Here is a 25,906-nt window from a genome sequence, read left to right as displayed (position 1 = left end):
GGAAATGATGACTAAGCCCCTCTAAATATCCTGAAATATTGCCCTGATGTCTGAGGAATCCCAAAACATCAGAGGTCAAAAGGAAAAAGAAAGGGGAAATAACTGTCCTTGAGAATGTGCTGTGTGTGTCGTTTGATGGGTGCTATGGGAGGCGGGGGCGGGACAGAACAGAGTCAGGAGGCCTGGCTGTGAGTCCTGGCTCTGCCTCTGTGATGTTGGGATTTCTGATGGCTCCCCTCTTACTAACTGTATTATTCCGGACAAGTCTCCTAACTTCTCAGAGTCTCAGTTATCTCAAAGCTGGAAGCGGGGTAATAATACATGATTTACAGGGTTGTTTTTAGGATAAAATGAAATCATGCCTATGAAGAATTTAGCATAGCCCCTGGCACATGGTAATCAGTCAGAAAACAATGAACATTAGCATTGAAGGCCCAGTCAATAAACATTTATATTAGATTTACAATGAAGAAGTGCTGGTGCTAAGCATTAGAAATACAGAGCTCACAGTCTAGAAGGAAACTCACTATTCTCTCATTTAATTTTCCGTCTGTGAGTAGGTATAATTATCCTCATTTTGTAGATGCTCTCACAGAGATTAAGTAACTTGACAAGGTCACACAGCTAATGAGTGTGACAGGACCAGAATTCAGACCCATGTCAGCCAGACTCTGAAGCACTTGTCTCCAGGACACTAAGCTTGGCCTTTCTATTTTATTTCTTCTAGAAAACAAAGGAAGCAGCCAGGAAAAAGTTTACTTCTTCCATTACCTCAAAAAAAAAAAAAAAAAAAAAAAGGAAAGACAGAAAATGTAGTATGACATTCAGGTGTGGGAGGAATTCCTGGGGGACGTGACTCCAAATCCAAATTTGCTCAAGAGTCAGCTTGATGCCAGCCTGGAGTTCCATACCCCTTCAGCAATGGCACTGGGCCTCTGCATGGCATCCTGTATTGTCAAGAGACATTTTCTGTAGGAGGCCTTGGGCTGTAGAAATTAGGCAGAGCAATGATCATAGTGGTTATGAATATAACTGCTTGATTAAGGTTCTCTGCCGGCTGCATTATTTGTTTCGCAAACCTGAGCTGGGCTGATTGGATTTCTCTCTCTTTTTTAACATAAGTAGATTCTGAAATTGAAAAAATAAAATATTCCACAGCTGAGAGAAAAGGATTAACTTGGGGAATGAGCCCAGGTGGCGCCCACAGACTGTACACTTTTTGCATTGAAATGAAATCAGCACCGTCTGTGCCCTTGCTGCAGGGACTTGCTCTGTAAGCCGCGTGTGACACCGTGGAAGAGGGGGCAGGAGCTGGGAGTCGGTCATCCTGGGAGGACATTGACCAGGGGCGAAGAACTTCAGAAGGCATTCCCAAGTATGAATAATAGTAATAAAATACCGCCAGTACCATTTATGGAGCATCATGGGATGAAGGGTAGAGAGGATACCATAGCCATTAAGAGCATAGGAGTTGAATTAGGCAGATCTGAATTCCAGTCTTGGCACTGAGTAGCTACAGAGCATGAGCAGATTCTCTCCCTGAGCCTCAGTTTCCTCATCTGCGAAACAGACATAATGACAGCTAGCATTTACTGAGTATTTGCTATGTGCCGCGAATGCTCTTAGAACCTTATGTGAATCCTCCCAACCACCCCATGAGTGTTAGCTCCACATTTGATGTCAGGGAGGTAGGGCACAGGAGAGCTGGGTAACTTGTGCAAGGCCACAGAGCAAGGAAGTGGTCGAGCCAGGATTCAAACCCAGGCTGCATGGCTCCGGAGCCCACACTCCTACCACTCTGCCTTGTGTCCTCATCCACCTACCTCGCAGGACTCTTGGGGAGAGGAAATGGGAAACAAGTGTGTTAGGGACGCTTAGCAGAGTAGCTGGCAGCACAATAAGCCTACAGTACTTTGAGGCCAGTATTAGTACTATGATTACATTTCTGTGGCCTGGGCATTGAGCTGGACACTTCTCAGAGGACTTCAGGAGGACAAATGCCTTTTATCTGTTTCTGGTGTCACTTGGTTCATGGACATTGATGGATGGAATACCTGCCTAAGATCTCCCGAGCTTGTATCAAAAGGAAAAGCCACATGTGGTCCTTGTCATAAATGATAGAAAGTGTCTCTCTTGCAGTATAATTAGCTGGATGCTCTCTGCCTTTTCCCCTGAATGAGGCCTTTTATGGCCTGAGGAGGAGGGTCACAATCACTCAGGCAGGGGTCCCATTCTGCCTTGTGACTTGCTGGGGTTGGGTGGGTGCTCTTCGGCCGAGGTTCGAGGTGTGTGTTTACATGCAGCTTCTAGGGGCTGGGAGGGCACTGGGCTTGGAGTCCCTGCTTACCAGCTCTGCCACCAGGCAAACCTCTTAGCCTGGCAGAGCCTCAGTTTCCCCGTGTGTAAAAGGATGATAACACCTACCTCGTAAGATTGTTCTTCTGGTGTGTCATCAAACAGTAAAACCTTTGGGGTCCCCAAAACACCTCATCCATGTAACTATTGACATGATTGTTGTTCATTCAAAACAAAAACATGCGAGAGGTTTTGCGTTTAATAAATTATTCAATACGTAGAGCTCACGTACTTCTGAATTTATTTTTTCTCCTTCTTTTGCCTCTAGGAGGCTTGATGCCCCCTGGAGTAGACAGGACAGAGAGATCTTTGCTGGGATCTTGGCTTTTTATCATTTCCTAGTGATGTGACTTTGGGCAGGTTTCTGTAAATCAAGACGTCATGTTTCATAAAGTTGCCCTGAACACTGAGGCCTGAGATCTCCCATTAGAAAAAGTCATGGGCAAAGGCACAGCAGGTTTATGAGGCTCAGTTTGCTTGTCTATAAAATGGAGAAATTAAGACCTACCTTTAGTGTTGCTCTGATGAAGTAAGGAAACCTTCCTGAGAGCTTGGCTTATCGTCACATGTCACTAGATACTCACTCTCCTCCCGCTGACAGCCTCCTGGTGCCCAGACCTGAAGACCCTGCATGGACAAGGGCTTAATTTCATTTCATTCAGCACACATTTACTGACAGCTTAGTAGCCTCTAGAGGGAAGTCGACTGAAGGTACTGGGAATACCAAGCCCTCAGTGAAAAGACAGATTCGAGCTCTGCCCTTGCAGACCTCACAGCCTAATGGGGTTGTAATTCAATGGGATTCTAAGGTGCTATGAGAGGGAATTCATAGTTCACCTCAGCTGAGTACTTCTGTCTGCCAGTCACTGTGCTAAGGCCCCTACATGGACGGACAGTCTCACTAAACCCCTGAAACAAGACTAAGAAGCAGATAGTTCTATTATCCCCATTTTACAGAAGGAGAAATCAAGACTTTCAGAGGCTAAAAACTCACCCAAAGCCATAGAGCTGTTAAGTGGTGAAACCTGGTTTCAAACTCAATGTTCTCTGACTTTGCACTCTCCTTCCTGGCCACGGTGGCATCAAACTGGGGTCCAGAAAAGATTCGTAGTGTGGCCCAGGGTGTAAGTAGGGAAAGTGGGTTTGAACCCAAGGCATCTTGAGCCTAAGACATGACATTTAACCACATGCAGTAATTCTAGCAACCTGTCGCTTCATCTTGGCATGTCAGCATCTCTTCCGGGAGAAAGCAGTTTCTTCCAAACTACTGATGGATATAAAAAAGAGGGAAAGCTGTGGGTGTGACGGATGAGAATTCACCTCTCCCTCTGCTGGTTTTTAGCCTCCTGCAGAGCCCAAGCAATGGGGCTGGGTCGAGGGTAGAGAAAGGAAAGCCACCTGATAAACTGCCCTGACCTTCAGTGCTGATGTCTGTTTCAACAAAATAGGCTCCTCCCTGTAGGATCCTTGAGAGTCATTGCCTTGATTTCCTTTTATGGCCTCTTCAACTGTTGATAAAAATATAAAAAGAGTTTATGCCCACCTCAGTGATCTGCTGTCTCAATTGTGCAGTTTGGAGAGCATCAGGTCAAGTTTAAAGAGAGAAAGATCAGGGTGCCCAGAGAGCCCAAACTTCCTCATGGCCCCTGAGAACCAGTGGCAGCACCTGGGTGAGACAGCCTGCCAAATACCCCAGAGAAAGGAGTCATGCTTCTAGACTCACAGCCTGTGATGTATTAAGATAAGACCTCCACCCTTGAAGTGTACCGTCTGGAAGAAAAGACAGATGTGCAAACAAGTGATCGTAATTCAGAGTGAGCCATGGGGTCTAGAAGAGCCCAGAAGAGAGGCTTCGAACCCACCTGGGAGGGTGGTGTAAGAAGTGGTCATGGACGGCTTCTAAGAGAAGGGAATTTCTAATCTGAGTTAACCAGGTCATGCCTTTAGTGCAGAAGGAAAGAGCACGTGCAAAGCGGTGATTGTGAGACAAGCAGTGAGCTATTTCATAAGCAGTTTATAATTAGTCTTTTTAACCTTGGAACCTTCCTAAAGAGGGGAGCGGAGAGCTGTAGGTGCAGCCCTGGAGTGCTGGGCTCAGGTCAGATGGCGAGGGTCTTGTCCTATGGGTAGTGGGGAGCCACTGACGGCAGGGGAGCGACATGACCGTTTTCTTTTAGGAAGCTCACTTCTTGACACTGATGGATGTCAAGTGAACTAGAAGCGGGGTGAGCCTGTGGGCTGGGACCCGAGTGTTGTCTGTGGCCCTGGCCTAGTTATCTACCGATGAAAGCTTGAGTTGAGGGAGTGACAGTGCGAGCGGTGAGACTTCCACGGAGATGTGGAAGGGGAAGCCAGAGCACTCAGTAACCATTGCTAAGTTGTGGAACCTGAAAAAGAGGGAGAAGGCAATGGAGATTCCCAGCCGCCTGGTTTGATTGATGGGGCAGGTGGTGCTGGCAGCAGCTAGTGATGCTGAGATCAGGGGCAAAGAGAGGGAACGGGTAGGGGATGGGAAGCAGGGAGGCATTCAGTTGAGCTCTCTACATATCTCATTAGCGTGGCAGAGGCTGGAAGTTCAGGGAATAGTTTGAGGCTAGTTATTTAAAACTGCTTCATTGACAGGGAGCTCACCGTTTTGAGAGGTAGCCCATTGTGAAGCTTGGAAAGAAGGGTGTCCTGACTTTGAACTGCTGGTGCTTCCAGGTGCCTTCCTGGCCTTGGCCCTGAATCTTCCTCCTGAAGCCCTGTGGAGTAGATTTGCCCCTTCCTCCACCCTTTGGCTATTTGAAGTCAGCAGTCGTGCTCTGCCCAGGAAATTCCTTCTTTCCAGGAAATTGTCTGGGAGGACAAGGGAAGCCACAAGGAATCAGACTGTCAGAGGCTGGAAGGAACCTCAGGAGATCATGTATAAAAATGAAGGAAACTCGTATTTGAGACACACAGACTGAGGTCCAGAGAAGGGAAGGGATTTTCCTAAAGTCATAGCATGAGTTAATGGCAAAGCTGGGAACAGTTCTTCAGTCCGGGGCTCTACTATTCCATGTAAGTGGGTGTTTAATTTCCCAGCTATGCATGGCTTAAGTGACGAGACCTGGAAAGCTAATCATAAGACATGTGGTGTTTCAGTTGGACTCCTAGACACACACTCCTTCTTTAAGCCCTTCCCCTACCCTGTCTTCTTTCCTAGCTAACAACATCGGTCCTTTGCTTACCCCTAGAGGAACATGGTTTCTAAACCCCTTACCATCCTGACTAGCTCCAGAGACCCCAGGGGAGGGTCAGCCCATACAGTGCTGGCATGATGTCCAGTCTACATGCTTCTCCTCTCATCAGCACAACCTGACCATCACCTCCCTCATTCTTAGCGCTCTGCCTCTATGAATACAGCCCACTACATTTCCATGAGCTTCTTAATCTGTTCTAGCCTACTGCAGACTCCTGCTGAACTGAATTCCACCTTCTACACTCAACACACACACACTCCTATTGATAGATAAGTTTCCTTGTTGATTTGGGACTTGACCTAACAGTTCATGGGTCAGACCATTTCTGAAAAGGGCAGGAAGGTGACAGTGGAAGGAAGGAAAAGTTACTTGACAAGCAGAAAGCTTTCCCAGGACAAGTTCTGCCCTGAGGTGAACTTTAAGCTGGGGAAAAGCCATGTACCTAGTAAAACCCTGTGGCTGCAGCCAACCTTTTCTGAGCAATCTGTTCACATTTTATAGGCAGGGGACTTTGTCTAATCCATCTCTGGGTCTCTGGCTCTATGGGGAGTGACCTTTGTGAAAGGAATGAAAGCAGGGAAGCAGGAAGGGAGAGAGGGAGGGAGGAAAGAAGAACCATATTTCTCTTCCTCCCAGTTCATCTTTCTGCATTCTTTGGTGCCCAGTGACACAGCACAGTCCAGTGCATAATTCTCTATGCACATGTTTTGCAAGCAGATGTTCATTCACAAATATCCCAGGTTCATCTGCCAAGAATGATACAGCCTTGATTTTAGAATTGGAGGAGGAGACACCACCTCTTCCTCCTGTGTGTTAGTTGGGGAAACTGGAGCTCAGATAGGTTAAATGCCTTGCCCAAGGTCACACAGCAATTATTAGCTGATAGGGACAAGTGCAAGAATGAAGTTTGGGCAAATGTTTGTTGATAGTTCTTTCAGGTTCAGAAGGTGGCCCTGCCAAATTATTCATATACACACTTAGATCACTTCTGATGCTCTTAGCTTGGTTTGCCTGTAAATTACCATGACCCTGGGAAGGGAGAGTAATGCTGATTCCACCTCTAACAGGGACCCTGACACTGCAGTTCCCTCAACTGTCCAGTCACGGCAGCAGGGTGCCCCTCACCCGGCCCCACCCTAGGAGAGCAGTCATTGCTGGATATGCATTTTAATGAAGCCTGGGATTCTGGTTCACTCTTGGAAGTGCTCTAACATTTGGCTTTAAAAGGCTGGAAGTTGGGGTGAGCCCTCTCAACACCCTTAAAGCTGCCCCTCTGGCTCCAGGCTCCTAGCCTACCCTCCAGGCTCTTGGAGGTGGACGTCAGCCTCTCTCTCTCGCCGCCAACCCTTCCCCCTCAGCGCCTCACAGCTCTCTGCTCTGGGTACCCAGGTCTCCACACCGTCCTGCTGCCTTAGGGGCCTGTATCTCTCAGCCTGTGAGCCTTTGTCCGTTCCAGTCCCCTGCCAAGAATGCCCACTCACTCCCCTTTATACACCTCCACCCTGTCTCTACTTCAGTACCCAGTTCAAGTCCTCGCTCTTCCTGGAAGCTTCCTGGGACCGCTCTACCTGCTACCTGCTGTAGCCTTGAGGGATGAGGCTCCTGCCTGGGACACTGCCCTGAAGCAGCTCTGCAGAGGATGGGCGCAGGGGAGTGACCTCAGCCTCTCTCTCCTGCCTCCTTTCAGTGACCTGCTGTGCTAATCACTAGCCAAAGCCATCTGGAAGCCAGGGGGCAGGGGAGCCCAGGTGATGCTGTCCTTAGCAGTCAGCCTCCTGTGACAGAGAGTGATTGAAACTGGGGATGGGAGTGGAGCCAAACAGGGAATAAAATCTTGTATTAGCTATTTGCCCATCCTAGATGAACCGACTAATCGCTGACCAGACGGCGTACCCACTTAGGATCACCGGGTCTCATGCATAGCATGCGGCTGGCTTTCCTGGCCCCTCCTGCCAAATGCCAGGTGTGCTTTCCCATCATAACAACCAGAAAACAGCCCCTTCCGCATTTGCAGAAACCTCTATTTGGAAAACCAGTGCACCCTACAATGAAGCTTTGCATTAGTTTTGTAAGACACTGTCCCTCAATACAAATTTCTCACATACAAGCACTTTAACAGTCGGATTGTTCACCCAAAGTTCTGCCCCGACTGCATGAACAAGGGAGCAGAAGCAGCTGCCCTGTGACCTCAGGGCACTCTTTCACTCCCCCTCAGGAGCCCTTGAAAGAGTCTCCTCAGGAAGCTCCAGTCCACCCGCCGCCCCTCTAAGGGCCCTCTCCATCTGTGTGTCCATCTGGGGTTTCAGGCTGAGTACATTTAGAATCCCTGCACATTGGCCATGACAGAGAATGAACAGCAGAGTAGTAAAAGTGAGCAGAGAGCATGTGTGCAGGGAGGGAACAAACGGGCAGAGAAAACAGCACACAAATGCAGCCCCCGGCCTCATGCTCAGACCGGCGGTTCCAGTTTAGACGTCACTGTTATTATTCATCCTGAGGAAATAATAATAATAATAATAATAATAATAACAACAACAACAACAACCACCCTGACTCTTACCTGGGACCCTTCAGTTTGTGAGGTGCTTTCCTAGACTTGTGACAAGTGACGAAGACGAAACTCAGTGAGGTTAAACAAGTGGTCCGGGATTATACAGCTCGAAGGAGGCTGAACGGAGGCTGGAAGTCAGGCCATTAGGCTCCGGCTGCCAACTGTGGTGACAGAGCTTTCTTTCTGGCCTCTCTAAATTAGTCGTGGAGGCCAAGGGTCATTAGCTCAGTTCTCAACACCGCTCCAGCACCATCCCGAGTCAGTGGTGGTCGATGGCATTTTAATGGAAGTCAAATAACTCTTTCTCTTGGCATTCTCTGGCAGCTGGAGTTTTCGTGTTTTATGATAATTAAATACCATCATCCTTCATATCTGACAGTCTTTAGGGCCCGATTAATGACCACCGTGCACACTGGGTCGTCATTAGCTCTGCAGCCAGGAGACCTCCAGGCTCCCAGCCTGGCACCCTTTCTCCGAGCCACTGCTGGTCAGGATCGCAGAACCCATTCGGATTCTTTGCCTGAGCCAAAGCGCTGGAAGTGTACGCCTTTTTCCCTTGAATGTTCTCTTAGAGGAGGATACTGACAAGCTCCACTGGAGTTTTCCTAGCAGTCAAGCATCCCACAGTGTCTGGATCCTGCCTGTAGCCCGCCCCTGCTGGGTTCATTCTCCAGATGGCCCCCGGGCCCCTGGATGGATATCTGTCCCAAACACTAGTGTAAGCATGGTTCTCCTCTGCTCAGAGCCCATCAGGGCACCCCCCCCCCCCACTCTCCCAATAAAGATCAAGTTCTTTTGTTTGGCACTTCCAGACAACCACCACCTAGGCCTGCTCCCAGTGTCTCCACCGGCTTCCTGCCACTGCCCCGTCACAGCCACCCCGCACTACTTGGAGAAGTGCCCCAGTTGGCCTCGCAGCCCCTCTTTTTCTCTCTCTCTCTCTCTCTCTCAGGCTCTGAACCTTCACACATGCATTGTCCTCTGCCCAGAATACTCTTTAGACACAGAGCACATGTCACTTGTCATGAACCCTTCCCCACCCCTGACAGTCAGGCTGGCAGCCCCCTATGTTCTCCATGGAGTGCCAGTGGGCTGCAGTGTACAGCTAACAAGGATTCCAGTAGCCAGTGCTTGTGGACACTCACTGTGGTGTGCACCATCCATCATAGGCCGCTTCCCCATGTCGACTCATACCGTATGTGTGAAGCAGAGTGGTTAGGAGTATGGGCTCTGGAGCCAGGCTGCCTGGGGTCAGATTCTGGCTCCATCGCTCATTGGTTCAGTAAACTTGGGCAAACTACTTAGCCTTGCTGTGCCTTAGTTTCCTCATCTGCAAAGTGGGAGTCATAAGAGTACCTTCTTTATTAGAGGTGTCATAAGGATTAAATAAGTAAAGCACTTAGAGGCAGCCACATAGCATATACTCAATAAATATTAACTATTACCATTTCATGACAGTTACCATTTTGCATAGTGTCTGTTATGTCTGTTATTTTTACTAAACTGTGAGCAGCTTTAAGTCAGGATCTGTATTTGTTTCGTCTCTGGATCTCTGTGTATTCAATATATGGTAGCCCTCCTTCTCTTCCTTTTGTTATGTTACTATTACAAACTCATTTTATACGTGAGGAATTAGAGACTCAGAGAACTTAAGTGACTTGCCCCAAATCATGTAGCTTGTCAGAGACAAAGCCAAGTCAGAACCTAGGTCTGGGAGACTCCTGAGCTCTGCTCTGGTACCTCCTTTTACATCTGTCCCCCAAACACCAGCTGTTTGTCAAGGCTGGGGCTCATCCTCATCTTAAAACTTGTCAAGTCCCTGCACACAACAGTATAATATTGCCGGTTGATTGAACAACCTCAGGGGCCCTCTCCTTAGGGAGCACCTTGAACCCAGGACAGAGCGGCACCTGACTTACTCTGAGATGTTTACCTAATGCAGAAAGGGGCCCACATCTTTGAAGACATGGAGACCCCATGTGTCCCCTTTGGTTCTGCGTGTCAGGCTGCAGGCACTCTCATTGCTTCTGATCTGCATGTTGAGCTCCAGGCAGCTTCCCGAGACCAGGGCTCCTGGAAGCCAGAAGGTTGTCCAGAATGGGATTCAGTTGTAACAAAAGTGCCACATTTCTGCCAGATATTTTCCTGCTCTTTCTCTCTCAAGGCTTTTTGCTTTGGCACCCCTGTTGTAAATGCTGTAGTGCTGATTGTCATGGTGACAATTTAGCACTTTACAACTTACCCATTCATCATTGCTTTATCATGACCATGGAATTAATGGTCACTTTTTTTTTTTTTTTAGCATTACTGTATTTCAGGCACTGTGCTAAGTACCTTACATACATGATCTCATTTACTTCTCATAACAGTCCTATCAGGTGGGCATTGCTCCATTTAATGAATAGAAAAATGAAGCTCCAGAGAGATTAAGTGTCTTGATCAAGGTAACACAGTTTATAAGTGGCAGAGCCAAACCGTGAACCCGAGGCTGTCTGACATCAAAGCCTAGTCTCTTTCTATTGCCTACTGCTCCACCCAGTGCTCTAAAGAACCTCAACTATGATCTCAGTTCAGGAAGATGCAGCCTAGAGGCTTCTAGATTTTTGTGTATATAACATGAAAAATGTCTGAAGTGTTGGGAGGGAACCAGCAACTGTAAATAGATGTGAGAGCTTGTAGGAAGTGAAAAAACAAACAAACAAAACAAACCTTCCTGGAAAACCAGGCTTCTTGCAAAACTCAGATAAGTAAGTGGCCTTTACTGACAGAGGCTTGCAACATAACAATAAAAATGACTCCTATCTGGGCTTGATTCAGAGACATACTTGGTGGCTGTATCTGTGAGAAGAGGGTGTGAATTGGAATTAGAGCACAGCTTTGCAGACGTTCCCAAGCTTACTCCTGGGTAGCAGGAGAAAAGCCATTACTTACGCGGACAAGAGGTCCACCTGCCTGATTTGCTGTCCCCTCCCCGCATTCCGTAAATATTGACAGAAGATATGGGATGAGTGGCACACAGGCCCTTCCTCTCAGGACCCAGTAGAGGCCCACTGTGTACTTGACACTTGAACAAAGGACATCGCTTTTCATTTCCAGAAAGTGGTGATGTAGGAATATGTGCACCTTTCACAGGTGCACAGAACAAGGACCAGGAAGGTGACATGAATTATAAAAGACCACCCAGCCAGTGAGGAGAAACCAGAAAAGAGTTCTCTTAGGCCAACTCTATCTCATTCACCATTGTATTCCCAACACCCAGTTTACAGGTCCTGGCACAGAAAGGGGATTCAGTACATGCTGAATGAGTGAATTGGTTCTGAGTTCCCTCCATAGATGGGGGTATAAATTGGGGAGAATAAGAGGAGAAAAGAAGGCCTCTTTATAGTCTCTCCCATCTGTCTTCACTCCTGGTCAGTGGCGCAGAGATGAGACTCCATTCAGACCAGAGAAAACATGGTCCTGGGAAGGTCATGACTTTTTTGGGGCTGTGATTGAGTCCCCACTGCTGAGCCCCAAAATACAGAGCTTTCCCCTAGGGAACCTGGGAGACATCAAAGTCCCCTTTCCTAGTGTTCTCAGAATGGAAGGAAAAACAAAGAGCCCAGCTGAAGCGCTTGGAACTCTGGCTACAGGCGAGTAAGTAAAGGGCTGCTCTGAGCCCGTGGCCTTGGGAGCCCAGTGGTCTGTGATGATATTTTGCATACAGAATACTCCCATCAGCCTTGCCTCCTGGACAGACTGCCCAGGCCACTCACATGAGCCATTCGCTCAGTAAACCTAGACCAAGTATCTGCTTGGTTCTAGGACCTGTGATCACAGCACAGAGGGGACAGGGGTTTTTGTACCTGCTAGAGGAGGCAAAATGGGGATATAAGCACGCAAGCTCTTGGGGAGAAGGAAAAGGTGAGTGGTCCACGTTACCTGTTATTAGCATTCAATGGAGGGAAAAAGAACATGGCGGGGGGGCATAGATCAAGGAAGCTTTCAGGATGGGGTGGCAATTGAGCTGAGCTTCAAAAAGTAGAATGGATTTAGACCAGGACACTCCTTACCCACATAGGAGAATTTCCTTTTAGAGGCTTGTACTAAAAATGTCATCATTCCAGGGCTCTTGGCAGTGCTTCCAAACAGTTATCAAGCTGGAGCCTGGCATCCCCAGTTAGTCACAAACAGGTATCCGTAGGCTTGCAGGCCAACCTGTCCTGACCTAGGCCTCAGATGCTTGCATCTTCGCTGAGGGTCTTCTTCCTGCCTTTGGCCATGGAACCAGATGATCGAGCAGGTGTCAGCATGGTTTGAGAGATAGAATTCAGGCTATAGATTAATAAGAACCACTCTCTAATTTTGCAAGCCTCAGCTTCCTCATCTATAAAATGAGAATGATAATAATACTGTCCTCTAGGGGCTGTTGTGAGCATCAGAAAAGTTCAGGCTGGGACAGTATACAAGTATGTGCTCATATACATGCCAGCAGCTCTTAACATCAGTTAGGTGAAATGCCGTGGGAAGGTTAATGCCTAGTGAGGGGCCAAGAGCAAGATTAGGTGCCCCTTCTTTGCTGGCCTCCTGATAGCCTTTGGGCAGTAGTGCCCTGGACTGCAGCCAGCAGCCTGAAAGGCCAAGAGAAGGGAGGGCACTCCATCAGCCCAAGAGGCCTCTTCTGCTGCTGGCTTCTCTCTCAGTTTCCAAATGTCTCCATTAAAGTGCTGCCTGGGGACAGCTGGACAACACAAATGACCCAGCATATGCTCACCTTCTCCCTGAACCAAGGCTGTCTGTTATCTGAGTGGGACCCTCTGCCTGTTCACCTGGCTCCCAGGTTCTCTCCCCTCCCATCAGGGGGCATCCCTGTCAGCTCTCTTCTGGTCCAGGACCACAGCATGGCACATCTACATTCTGTGGCTTCCTGGGGACCATCTTCATTGGAGTTGAAATTTCAGCCACTCTGTGGCCCCAGCAGATCTCTTGGCCTCTGGGGGAAAGGGGTGGCTGGGAGGAGGTGGGGTAGGGGGGTAGAGAGAGGGAGCTGATGAGAGACAATGCTGGAAAGACAGGCATGGATCAAATTCTGAAGGGCTTGGTAGACCCTGTGTGGACTTGATCCTGAAAATAGCAGTTTGTAGGAAGGAAGCCATCTGCTCAGATGGGTTTCTGTTTCTCTTTCCCTCCTCGTGCTTCCCAACCTCACTCCCACCAGATTTGCTTTACAACTGGTTGGCATAAAAGATGGGGTTACCTAAAAAGCAGGTGCTTCTTCCATTAAAAATAGCCATAACACTGATAGTGCCTCAGACTTGATTGTGCTTGATGATTTCCAGAAAGCTGTCTCCTGAGTTAAGGAAGAGCACAGCCTTTGGAATATCATACCCGCCTTGGTTTGGACCCTGTACTCACTGACTCTCAGTCTCCTCTGTGAAATACAGGAGACTTGAGGGGAACAAATGGAGTGGAATACTTTGTAAGCTGTGACCTTCAGAAATATTTCCTTCCCATTGATTGCTTCATTTATATCACTGTACCTCTGTGATTCCCTTAATAAACCCTTTCCCCCATTTTACAGATGAGAAAACTGAGGCTCAAAGAGACTATGTAGCATGTCCAGGGCTGTCTTAGATTTAGGCCTTCTGAAACTGTGGCAGTAGCCCTGATGATCCTCTAAATCACCTTCAGGGACAGTCTTCCCTTTTCTTGAAGAATATCGTAAATTCAAAGTGAAATAGCTTTGTCGTCCTGTCCTGTAGAATCTAAGCTTGACAGATGTCTTTCATTCTGTCTCCATCCCCTTTGGTTCAGATTGCAGTGTTCCTTCTAGGGTGGCTGACGAGATCCCTGGTTCCCAGCCATGGTCATCTCATCAAATGGTCAGTCACCCCACCTTTGCTATTCTCTTCCGTCTATGCTATCTCATTTTTTGCAGTATGGGTAGGCTGAGAATTTTTCAGGTCTTTAAGTTATGGTTTCTTTTTGCTTAACAGTTCTTTCTTCAATTCATTTCTCTCTTCTTTCATTTTACTCTAAGCTGCCAGGAGGAACCAAGCCACTCCTTCAACACTTGGCTTCCGAATCTCCTCAGTGAAATATCTCATTTCATTGCTCACAATTTCTACTTTCCACAAAACACTAGAACATGAACACAATTCAGCCAAGTTCTTTGCCACCAAGTAACAAGGACTGCCTTTTCTCCATTGTCCAAGAACATGCTCACTTCTGAGACCTCATCAGAATTGCCCTTAATGTCCAGCTCTATCAATCAATATTCTGTACATAATTATTTATGTTTTCTCTAAGAAGATGGAAGCTTTCTCTACATTTCTCTTTTTTTTCCCCTTAACTCTCACCAGAATCACATGTAACAGTCCCTCCACAGCAATATAGGCTTTTCCTAGCATGTAGACTCTACCCATTACCCAGTTCCAAAGCTGCTTCTACATGTTTTAGATATTTGTTACAGCATCATCACACTTTTGGGTACCAATTTCTGTCTCAGTCAGCTTGGGCTTCTGAAGCAAACTACCAGAGACTGAGTGGCTTAAACAAACATTTATTTCTCACAGTTCTGGAGGCTGGGAAGTGGGAAGTCCAAGAACAAGGTGCTGGCAGATTCAGTGTCTGACGAGAGGTCTCTTCCTAGTTTGCAGAGGGCCACTGTCTTGCCGTGTCCTCACGTGGCCCAGAGACAAAGAGGGAGAGTGAGCTCTCTAGTCTGTTCTTCCAGGGGCACTAATCCCATCACGAAGACTGCGCCCTCCTGTCCTCATCTCAACCTGGTTACCTCCCCCACACCCCACCTGCAAATACTATGACATTTGGGACTAGGGTTTCCACATGTGAATTTTGGAGAGACAAACACGCCGTCCACAACAGCGGCCATGTGGTTAATAAGTGACAGAATCTAGAATAGAATCCAGTTTTCTGACCTCTTCACCCCCATAATATCCTTAGTTTCCAAAGCCTAGACTTTCCATGAGCATAGCTTATGTGAATGGTACTTAAGATTTACCTCCAGGACTTAACCTCATTTGTGGCATCACAAATAGAAGAAATAGAAACTATTTCTTTGTGGGTAATATCCACTTAGCCACATGCCCTTGGGTAGGGCACTTCACCTACCTGCTTTAAGTTTTTCATCTATAAATTTGAAGAAAATAATACCTATTGCTCCAAGTAGTTGAAAGAGTAAATATATTTATCTTAATTCCCTCATCTGTAAAATGGGGATACAAACAGTACCTGCTCAGTAGTAAATTATGAGGATTAGATGAATTAACACAGGTAGAGGGCTCAGAAGAGTGCCTAGCACATAGTAAGTGCTCCAGAAATATTAGCGGTGGTTTTTAATTCCCCTAGACACCAGCATGGCTCACTCTCTTTACTCAGAAATCACCTTCTCCCTGAGGCCATCACTGGCCATCCGATCTAAAGTTCCACCACTGCCCCCACTTACACAGGCCACAGTCCCCTTCCCAGCTTCATGTGTTCTCAGATATATCACCATCTCAGATATATCCTGCTTGTTTCATTTGCTGTGGCCCACTATATTTAATTAGTGATTCTCAAGTTTTAGCAAACATTAGAATCACCTGGAGAGTTTGTGCAATCAGATTGCTGGGCCCCTCCCAAGGGTTCATGGTTCAGTAAGTCTGGGGCAGGGCCCAAGAATTTTCATTTCTAACAAATTCCCAGGTGATGTTGAAGCTCCTGGTTCCGGCCATAACCCTAAAGTGTCTAAAACAGCGTGAGGTTGGGGACATGGGAGGGTACTCTTTTTCCTTTTTTTTTTTTTTTTTTAACCTTGTTTATTGTCTTTCACTAAAATTTTCTGCTTTGTTCGTTGATGTATCCCCAGCACCTAGAATAGTAGGTGCTCAATGAATGACCGTCAAGTGAATGTTTATTGAATGCATGACCGTGTCCAGTTCGCCAGTGCCGGCGGCAGGCCCAGCTGCTCCCGCGCGGTCCCCGTGGGGCCCTCCCGCAGCCGCGCTGCCCGGCGCCCCGCTGACCGCGCGTGTTTGTGCCCTTAGATCACCCGGGCGGCCTGCAGAACCACTCGCGGCTCCGGACGCCGCCGCCGCCGCTCTCGCACGCCCACACCCCCAACCAGCACCACGCGGCCTCTGTGAACTCCCTGAACCGGGGCAACTTCACGCCAAGGAGCAATCCCAGCCCGGCCCCCACGGACCACTCGCTCTCCGGAGAGCCGGTGGCTGGCAGCGCGCAGGAGCCGGCCCACGTCCAGGACAACTGGCTGCTCAACAGCAACATCCCGCTGGAGACCAGGTGCGGGGCGTGCAGGGCGCGCGGGGCGGGTGGCTGGGCTGCGAGCCCGGGTTCTGGTGCGGCCCTGCTGTGTGCCGGCTCCTTGGCCTGGCCCCAGAGCTGGGGTCGCGGCTGGGGCCACAGCACAGAGGTGCGGTGCTCAGGCTGCGGGAGAGAAGGGCCGTGGGAAGTCGGGGGAAAGAGCTGGGGCTGGATGTTCAGGGCTAGCCTGCTGCTCACTGAAGGTATGGCCTTAGTCAAGTTGCTGACCCGCTCTGTGCCTCACTTTCTACACTAAGGGGATGCAGCTCTCTGGAAAGCACTGCTGTAACAGTGAAGGAGAGCTGATGTGTGTTAACAGGGCTGGTACTGGTGTGTGGCAGAGAGCAGGCTTCCAGGGTTTGATTTGGGCCCATCCCTCCGGCGTTCCCTACTGTGACTTGGTCACACTCTACCTGGCATGGTGCCTGCCTGGACTGTGATGGGTGCTGGGTCAAGGCCATCTACCCTCACCTCCTCTTCTCCTCCCCTGCTGGCCTATCCCCTCTGTCTCCAAAGCCCTAACCATCCCTATCACGGATACATCTGAGTTTTGGTTACAGAGGCTTTCATATGTGAGATAAGATATCCTCACAACTTTATGAAATAGTATAACTGTTGTGTTCCCATTTGAGAGATTTGGAAACTGAGACTCAGAGAGGGTAGGTGGCTAGTTCGGGTCACACAGGCAGTCCAAGTATAGCTGAGATTTGAACCCAGGTTGCCTGGCTTCCTGGTGCAGTGCTGTCTCCCTACACCACCACCACCTTCTGGCCTGAACCCCTCTGCCTCTCTCTTCTTCCAGCCTCCTAGAATGCTTCTTTCAGCTCAGGGATTGCAGTCAGCCTCAGTTTGTAGCCATCTTCCTTCCCGAAGCCACTATTTTTCCCAAATAGAAATGATTTTTTTTAAATTTAAAAAACCATACAAACTGATAGAGAAAATGCAGAAAGATATAACACTCCAAGATAAGCACTGTTGACTTTGGGGGACATGGCCTTTATCTACTTTCTCTAAGCAGGAGGAAGTATCCCAGGCTGGACAATTGGAACCTCTTACTCTTCTACCCTATTTCTCGTAGTAGTGGGAAATAGAGATTTTATTTTATCCAACTCCTGTTCTTTCCCTGGGAAGAGAAAAAAAAGTTATACCACATTTAAGGAAATGAAATTAAACTGTACATGGAAAGTGTACCCATCTGACTCTGCTGTGATATTCCCATAGTGAACTAGTGGGGTCAGGTGAGAGAAATCAGCATCCTTTCATGCCATTTTACTCCTTTAGAATCATTTTTCTACAAGCAAATTTCTCAGAGGTATGGCCCAAACTGCCCCAGTCTCTTAATTAATATGTTTCTGTTGACAACCTTTAAAATAATGTGTGACTTTTCCCTACATGCCTCCTTTGCTCTCGTCACTGACAAGAGTTGGCTAATTGTATGTCTCCCCACCCAGAGTAGCTTAATCAGTTCTCCATTATTTCCATTGCATTTATTGAATGAATGCACGTGGTCAATAGAAGCCAGCAAGTAATCAATTGTTCTGATTCTCTGCATGGAGTGTGGCAACCACTCCCTCTGCTTGGATGTTCATTTTTCTCACGTAGGATCAAAGTAGGTGGTTCTCCAGGTTTTTCAAGGACAGGAAAATAAAGGACCAGCAGCTGGGACGTTATCCTGAGGGTTAGTTCGGGATGCGAAGGTGGTCCCAGCTTTCCTTTCTTGCTTCCTCAGCCAGTGCTCATGTGCCTATCTGACCCTCTCTCCTCCCACCTCCATTACTCAAACCACATGGAACTTTGTTTTCTTTTTCTCTTATACTTTATTACTCTGTAGAACAGTTAGGAAATGGAAATAAGAAAGAAAAGAAACTCACCCCCATCTACCACCAAGTGGTAACCGTTGTTAACATGTCGGCATATACTCATACACACCATCTTGTGTATATCTATACATGTATATAACATAATATATATATATATATATATTTGATATTCAGTATATGTGTATTTATTTATCAGTATTCCACCAAATCCTTGGGCCTTTCATGCTTCTGTGCCTTTGCACAATTCTCTATGGGAGTTGCCCTCCTCGCTTCTTGGTCTAGCCGAGTCCTACTTATTCGAGGACCCAAATGAAATGTTCAGGGAAGGCTTCCTCTGTGACCCCAGAGTTCTGTGCATCTAAATATAGCTTAAATATCTGTGAAGCATAATAAAGCAAAGCAATAAAATGATGTCTGCCTGCAAAAGAAAGAAATAAATAAGTAAAGATAGCCTAAAGTTGGGAGAGGTTCCTGATACAGTGGATAACAATCAGAATTCTGGATCCTAATAGCAACTGGTTGATGGCGTAAAACCAACAAGGTGTAGTTTAAAAGAGGGATTGATGTCAAGTCTGACCGACAGAATCACAAGTAATTGTAGCCAGCTTGGTGAGGTGGAAAAGATGTGGGCTTTAGATTAGATGGACCTGGATTTCTTCCCTTGGCTTTAACACTTCCTAGCTGGGCCACTTCCTTGATGTCTCCTTCTATAAACTGGGATAAGAATTCATGCCTCTCAGGTTGGGAGTAAATGAAATATATGAGAGACACACAGCACAGTGCCTGGCATTAAAAGACACTTCTATAAAAGCTGTTTCCTTTTTTCCCCATTATATATCTGCTGCCCATATCAATCCTGTGAAGAAAAGAGTCATTCAAAAAAAAAAAAAAATGTATTCAGCTCCTACTCACCAGAGGAGTTGAGAGGAAATCACAGGTTCTGCATCTTTTCTCCTTTGAGGTTTGGCCCTGGTGGACTGAGGGCATAAGTGATGGTCCAGTCACTGTGGCGAGTTGTTCCAAGCATAGGTTTTAGGGTGAGACACACCCTATGCTCAGCTCCCACCCCAGTGCTCACTGGCTACGGACCTAGAGCTTATAAGGCTTTGTCTCTAAAAGGGAGAAAACAGTAGTGAATTCCTGTTCTGATTATCTCTTGCTGCATAACAGACTACTCCAAAACTTACTGGTTTAAAAAAAAAAAATCAGTTGATTTTACTCCACAGTGTGAGTCAGGAGTTCAGGGAGAGCACCGCTGGGCTGGTCTTCTGCTCCACGTGGGGAGGGCTGGACTGGGGTCAGTCAGTGGTGCTTGGCTGTTGGCTGGGCTAGTCTGAAGGACCCGAGATGGATCCACTCACGTACCCTGACACCTTGGGGGAGGCAGCTGGACAGCTGAGCTCGGCGGGGCCCCTCTCCTTCTAATGTGGTGTCAGGGCCTCTCCACATGGCCTTCCCTGCAGGGCGTTGTACTTCATCCTCAGCAGCTAAGGGCTCCATGACACTGAGACGGAAAGCCATCCTCAAGACTTGGCCTGGACTGGCACAGTGTCACTTCCGCCATATTCTGTAGGTCAAAGCCAGCTTCAAGAGAGGGCCAGGAGACCCCACTTCCCAAAGGGAGAGGTGCCCAAGAATATTCATCCACCTTAAATCTACCACACTGCCTCGTAAGGCTGTTAGGGCAGCTACATAAAATAATGCCTGAAAATGTCTCAGCACACAATAAGTGCTCAAACTACTTATCACGTAGTACCTGTTGTCCAGTAAATATTCATGCCATGCCTACTGTGTGCCCAGCAGGTGAGACGTTTAAGAGAACAGACTGCAGTAGGATAGAGGTGAGCACAGGAAACGTGTTGTGGTTTAATTGCCTCGGGATCCCCAGCACACAACACAGCCTGGCCACCTGGTGGGAGCTTGATGCGTGGTAACACACAGGTGAAATAAAGGAATGACTGATGGAACAAATGAGTGAATAACTAGACTCACCTGAGACTTGAGTGGGGTCAAAGGGAAGACTTCCCAGTGAACCTGGTGCTGTGCGGCTGCAAGTTGAAGGGTGGGCAGGAGGCCCCAGGTAGAGCTGGGGAGGAAAAGGGGGCCTGCAAGAGGCAGGCACAGCCTGAACAAAGGCCTGAAAGCCCCAGGGAGCAGGGCCTGTTTGAGGCCATTGTCCTAAACATCTTTGCCAAGTTCCACCAGCACGGGGAACTGCCTGATGCCAGAGACACAGTCACAGGCCTTCCCGAATTGTCAGACTGAGTCTCTGTTGAGAGTCTAAAGTAAATAGCTGAGCAAATACTGTAACAGCTGGTAGAATGACCAAGAGGGATTTTGATTGCAGACCCAGGGCAGGAAAAGGAAGGCTAGCAAAAGGACGAAGGAGAGAGAGGACTTGGTTAACCTGCTCCTTTCTCTGCACCCTCTGTGCCTCTGGCACTCACCCAAGGGTCCCCCAGGAGGAGGAGATCAGGTGTACCTGTGCTCCCCAGAGCTGGGGTATGATGTTGCTTTAAGCCATGCAGGTGCAAATGTGGTCCACTCTGGTGGGAGCCATGTGTTCAGGGTTCCCTAAAACCTGACCCACTTCTTTCACACGCTGCAGCATCAGATGCTTAATTGATTTCCCAGGGACTGTCTGATTAATGACCCGTCAGGCTCCTGTTGGATGAAGGGGAAGCTGGAGCAGAAGGCCACCAGACCTCGGCTCTATTGCATCTCATCTCAGGCCTGGCCGGCGAGCCTGGGGCCCATTTTGTGGTCACATTCAGATTGGGGAACAGCCCTGCCCACCCTCAGGGAGGCTATCCTATGGTCTCCAGCCAAGCCTTGGTGTACTTCCCAGAGTGGCACACGTTACCTTCTGGTGCACCAGGCGGGCCCCTGAGCATCACAGGGGATCAGGAGGGACAGTCGTCCCTGTCATTTGGTGATGACCTGCATAAGATGCAGCCTCTGCCGCATGAGAAGCTCAGGGTCTAGTGAGGGAGGCAGACCCGTAAATTAATGAATGCAGACAGGGCTCTGTGGATGACGCTTCGACGAGGGGAGGCCTCCCAGCAGAGAGGGGCGTGTGGCTCCCTCTGCTTGGAGGCATCGAGTAACAGTCATAACAAACACTCGTAGGGCCCTTACTGGGTGCTCTAATGAGCTTCCAACCAGGGAAGCTCATTACAGACTCAGTGCCCAGGGTTTTTATCGGGGGCTGGTCACATGGACACCTCCTGCCTGGCAAGTTCCCAAAATCCAGACTCCCAGAAGGAAAGCAGGTGTTCAGCATAAACCATATTGTTTTTGTAAATAGTCTAGGCTCAGTGAGTCAGCCCATCTCATTAGTCAGTGGTGGGAACCCTCCTGAAACCTACGTTCCCAGACACCAGCCAAGGGCCAACCTGATAAGAGAGCAGTCAGGACGGCTATCTTAGCTCTTCCGCATGGGGAGGTAGTCTTACTCTCATCCACACTTATGAGATCAAGAATCTGAAGAACAGAAAACTTAAGGAACTTGCCTGAGGAGCCACAGCCGGTGGGTGCCGGGGCCAAGATCCGCACCCAGGCAGGCTGGTTCCAGAGCTTATGCCCTGAACCACTGTCCAGTGCCGCCTTCCTTATTGTTAAAGGTGGCACTCTGGGGCATGTATTAGTAGGAATCTGCAGGGGAGAAAGGAATTCTGAGATGAGGGACTGTTGTCCAAAGGCCAAAAGGGTTCTTGGCATTTTGCAGAGATGGCTAAGGGTCAGATGAAGTGAGAACACAGAGGTTTCCCCGTTGAGTTGGCAGTAAATGGGGATCAGTGAAGGAGGACCTTGGGTTCCATGAATAGGAGGTGGCACTTTCCCTGTGGGCTTGGGGCCGGGGGGAGGTAGAAGTGGAGGTGAGTAGCTGTCAACACCTTTCAGATAGAGTGCCATTATGGGATGGGCCTGGAAGACCTGGTCCAGTTTTGTTTCTTTGTTCATTCATTTGTTCAAATGCCAGCTCAGTAACTAACGCTAAGTGTGGTCTTGGCCGAGTCTCTGATGCCCCACATACCTTCGGGGTCTCAGCTACAAAATGTGGGGTGTGATCCCTGCCTGTCCTACCCTACCAGGTGACTGTCCCAGGGCTTTGTGGGTGGAAACATGGTCCAGGACAGTGAACAGGGCAATACTGAAGAACTGCTAGCCACTACACCTTCCCAGCCGCTTCCTTCCCCAGGGCCATTTCTTCTGCCCTCGGGAGGCAAGCTCAGCCAGCCCTGGGTCAGAGGGATGGAACCCCTGCATCAGTCAGCTCAGAGACTAGCCCAGCACCTCCTCTCAGGCCTCAAGGGGAGCCAGTCTCCTCCCCTCTGGAAGAAGAGCTTTAAGAGCAGTGCAGCACCAGGCTGCAGTTCCCTCTCCAAGCACATGGTAAGTCTTTCCTGACAGGCAGCCTGGGGCTGAGAGAGATCTGGGTTTGAGTCCCATCTCTAGCTTTTCATGGCTGTGTGATCTTGGGCGGTCAGTTAACCTCTCTGGGCCTCAGTTTCCATATCTATGAACTGAGTTAGCAACACCATCCAGGGTCAGGGTCAGGGTCAGATGAATCTGGCGGCCACATCTGAGCTCCTGGCAGCAGTGAGCTGGAGACTCTGCAGGACTGTGACCCACAGAGGGCTCAGCAGCTCAGGGACCCCGTCAGGAAATCCTCATAACTTTTGTGTTTCAGAAGAACTGGAAACCCAGAGTGTTAGGGGCAGAGGGGGATGGGACATTTAGCGGGGAGCCTTGAACTGGGAGGACACCTGGGTTTTCGTTTCAGCTCTGCCACTGACTCGCTGTGGGTATGGGGAAGGACACATGCCTCTCTGGATATTAGTTTTCTCGTCAGTCAGATGAGACCCTAATAATTACACCCAGAACTCAGCTTTGAAAAAGCACAGAGTAAGGTTCACTATTTCAAGGCAGCAGTAGCATTCTAAATAGGCAGCATTTTCAGCAAGTGCTGCTGTCCCCCCAGATCCCTGCGTGATCTAAGTAATTAACATCCAAATTAGCGTGGTGTGGGCGCCCCTCCAGGAAACCAGTGTAGTGTGCTCTCTCTCTCTCTCTAGAGACCCTTTGTTCTGCCTCTTCCCTTGTCCGAATAGATCTGTACTTTTAGGAGATAATTGTCTACACGCTCTCTTTTTAAATAACTATTTCCTCTTAAATTATAAAATTAAAAATAAATATCTCTCTTGATCCAGACACTGGGAAATCCCCACTGTGAACCTTTTGATCTTTACCCTTTGTCTTTTTTTTCTCTGAATATATTTATCTATTTGTTTCTGGTGAGTCTTAAGGTATAGATCTGACTCTCTGAGAGCACAGTCCTAGCTTAGTGATGCGGGCCGGACTCCCAGGTGTTCTGGTGAGTGTGCCACACGGCCCTGGGGAGGCAGCAAGAACCCATCCCTGGGCACCCCCGACAGGAGCAGTTAGGGACTGCTCATGCTGGGCCATATGGACTATAGAAAGACTGAAAATTGCCCCCGGAAATGCAGGGAATGGAGGAAATAATAATAAAACATCACGCGTGCTACCCTCAATTAAGCACCAACTGTGTACCTGCTGTGTACCAGACACACTTCCCTTTGTATACCTTGTCATCTGCAGTATTCAGCAAATATTATTTGAGTGCCTACTACCATGTACCAGGCAGTCTTCCAGACTCTGCACATGGGCACAGAGGAAGATACATAAGGGTCCTACCCTCATGGGAGTAAATTACATTAGGAAAAAGCACAATATGCAGACGTTGTATACATATACACATACATACACATTACATATCCATGTATACATATATGTGTATGTGTACGCACGTCTAGTGCTGCGTAGAAAACTAGAGCAGTGCAGAGGCGGGTGATTAGGAAGAGCAGGGTGGGAGCTCTTACAGTCAGGGGGCGAATGGAGGGAGTGATCTGTGCAGATATTCAGGGGAAGGTGAGTCAGGCAAATGGCTTAGCCTGTTGGAGAAACAGCGTGGAGGCCAGTGTAAGTGCAGCAGCACAGAAGATGAGGTTGGGGAGGTCTCAGAGGGGAGATCTGCCAGAGCTTGTGGGCTCCAGTAAGGACACTGGTTTTATTCCTCTGAAGCCATTGGACGGTCGAGGGCAGAGCAGTGGCATGATCTGGGGATGATACTTCAGCTTCTCTGAGGAGAGCGATTATCCCGGTGATGATCCCTGTGGGAGGGCCGGGGCGTGATGGACCCGGGCCCTCCTGACCCCGGGGCCTGTTTGCCTCATGCTGTGTCGCAAGGCCTGCCATCAGGAGAAATGAGGTCCCTCTGAGCAACGGGCACACCCTGCAGTGACTCCCAGGCTCTGGGGGATGCCCCGGGGATGGTGAACACCACTAGAACTGTCTGCTGCCCAGGAGTCCCTTGAAGGGAAGGTCCCCAGCACCACAGCAGGACTCAGAGGCTGGACAGCAGCACGGGGTTGTGAGCAGAGGGGGCCTGACAAACCCAGGCTTCGGGCCAGCACTGCTGCTTGCTTACTGTACGACAGGACCTTAGGAAGGTTGCTTCCCCGAGCCTTGCCGGGCCAGCCTGCAAAACAGAGACGGTGGTAGAGACTCTGTAGGGATGTTGTGGGGAGGAAGATTCTCTCCGAGTGGCAGCTGCAGAGTTCCAGACGATGAATAGTATTTGGGGGCTGTAGGGGAGGTAGCAGCTATGGTGGTCGGCATCAGAGCTTCTGTAATCTTTGTTTAGCCTTGAAAATTCTTCCAGCATTACTCACTTGGCCCTATAGCCTCCTGTGAGCTTATTACAGTTATCCTATCCCCATTTTACAGATGGAGAAAGTACTGTAAGATCAGAAGAGGTTAAAGTGTTTACAGCCAGAAAGTGCAGGAAAGGGACTTGAAGTTAGGTTTTCTGGTCCTCAAGTCCTGGTCAAAGGCAGAAGAAAGGTCCCTGGCAGGGCTGGACCCACAAGCTAGCCTTCTGCATTTAGTTCTTCCCTCCGGCGCACACAGCAGGCTAAAGCTACCACTGGCTTGTTCGAAACAAATTAACTACAGGGTTTTCAAGTGAGGTGGCCACAGTCCTGACACTTCAGAAGACAGGATCCGGTGTACTCACGTGTGAGTCACGCCACTTAGCAGGCATGGTTGAAACCAAAATGGCACAAGCACGTCTATCTTCTTTCTGGGTCACAAAATGCTGCACTGCCCTTGGTGCACATGGGGGGACAGAAGAGCCTCCCCCGTTTCTGTGGGGCACCATCCTCACCAATGGATCATCACACAGGGTCATCAAAGACCCTGACATGGCACATAGCATCAGGCCCTGGGGGCTGGTGAGAAATGTGGATCCCCAGGCCCCCACCACCTACCGACACTGACTCTCCGGGGCTGGGCCTCAGCAAAGCACAGCTCTCCAGATGATTCTGGTGCTTACTCCAGTTTGAGAGCCAGTGCTTTAGAAGCAAATGCTTGTCTGGCTTTTTCCTTCAGACTAGCAGAGTGTGTGTCTCCGGGTGTTGTTAAAGCAGGCGTAGACAGGAGCGAGTAGAGGAGAAAGCACAGGCTCTGGACCCAGGTAAATCTGGGTGCAAATTCCTGCTCTGAACCTTGCCAGCTGGTAACCTCAGCCAGGCCTGGGATCTCTCCGCATCTCCTTATCCTCATCTGTAAAA

The 25,906-nt window shown here is 48.7% G+C and overlaps 1 protein-coding gene across 1 annotated transcript in view; it reads left to right on the top strand.

The window, feature by feature from the left end:
• Positions 1-25,906, top strand: part of TENM4 (teneurin transmembrane protein 4) — a 2,614,134-nt gene that overhangs the window by 2,374,822 nt on the left and 213,406 nt on the right. Inside the window, exon 16 of the mRNA XM_032488752.1 lies at positions 16,155-16,410. Within this exon, the coding sequence (XP_032344643.1) occupies positions 16,155-16,410 (256 nt within the window). The remainder of the gene's footprint in view (positions 1-16,154; positions 16,411-25,906) is intronic.

The sequence above is a fragment of the Camelus ferus genome, chromosome 10 (genome assembly GCF_009834535.1).
Source record: "Camelus ferus isolate YT-003-E chromosome 10, BCGSAC_Cfer_1.0, whole genome shotgun sequence".
NCBI lineage: Eukaryota > Metazoa > Chordata > Mammalia > Artiodactyla > Camelidae > Camelus > Camelus ferus.
This window is presented reverse-complemented; position numbering and strand designations above follow the sequence as displayed.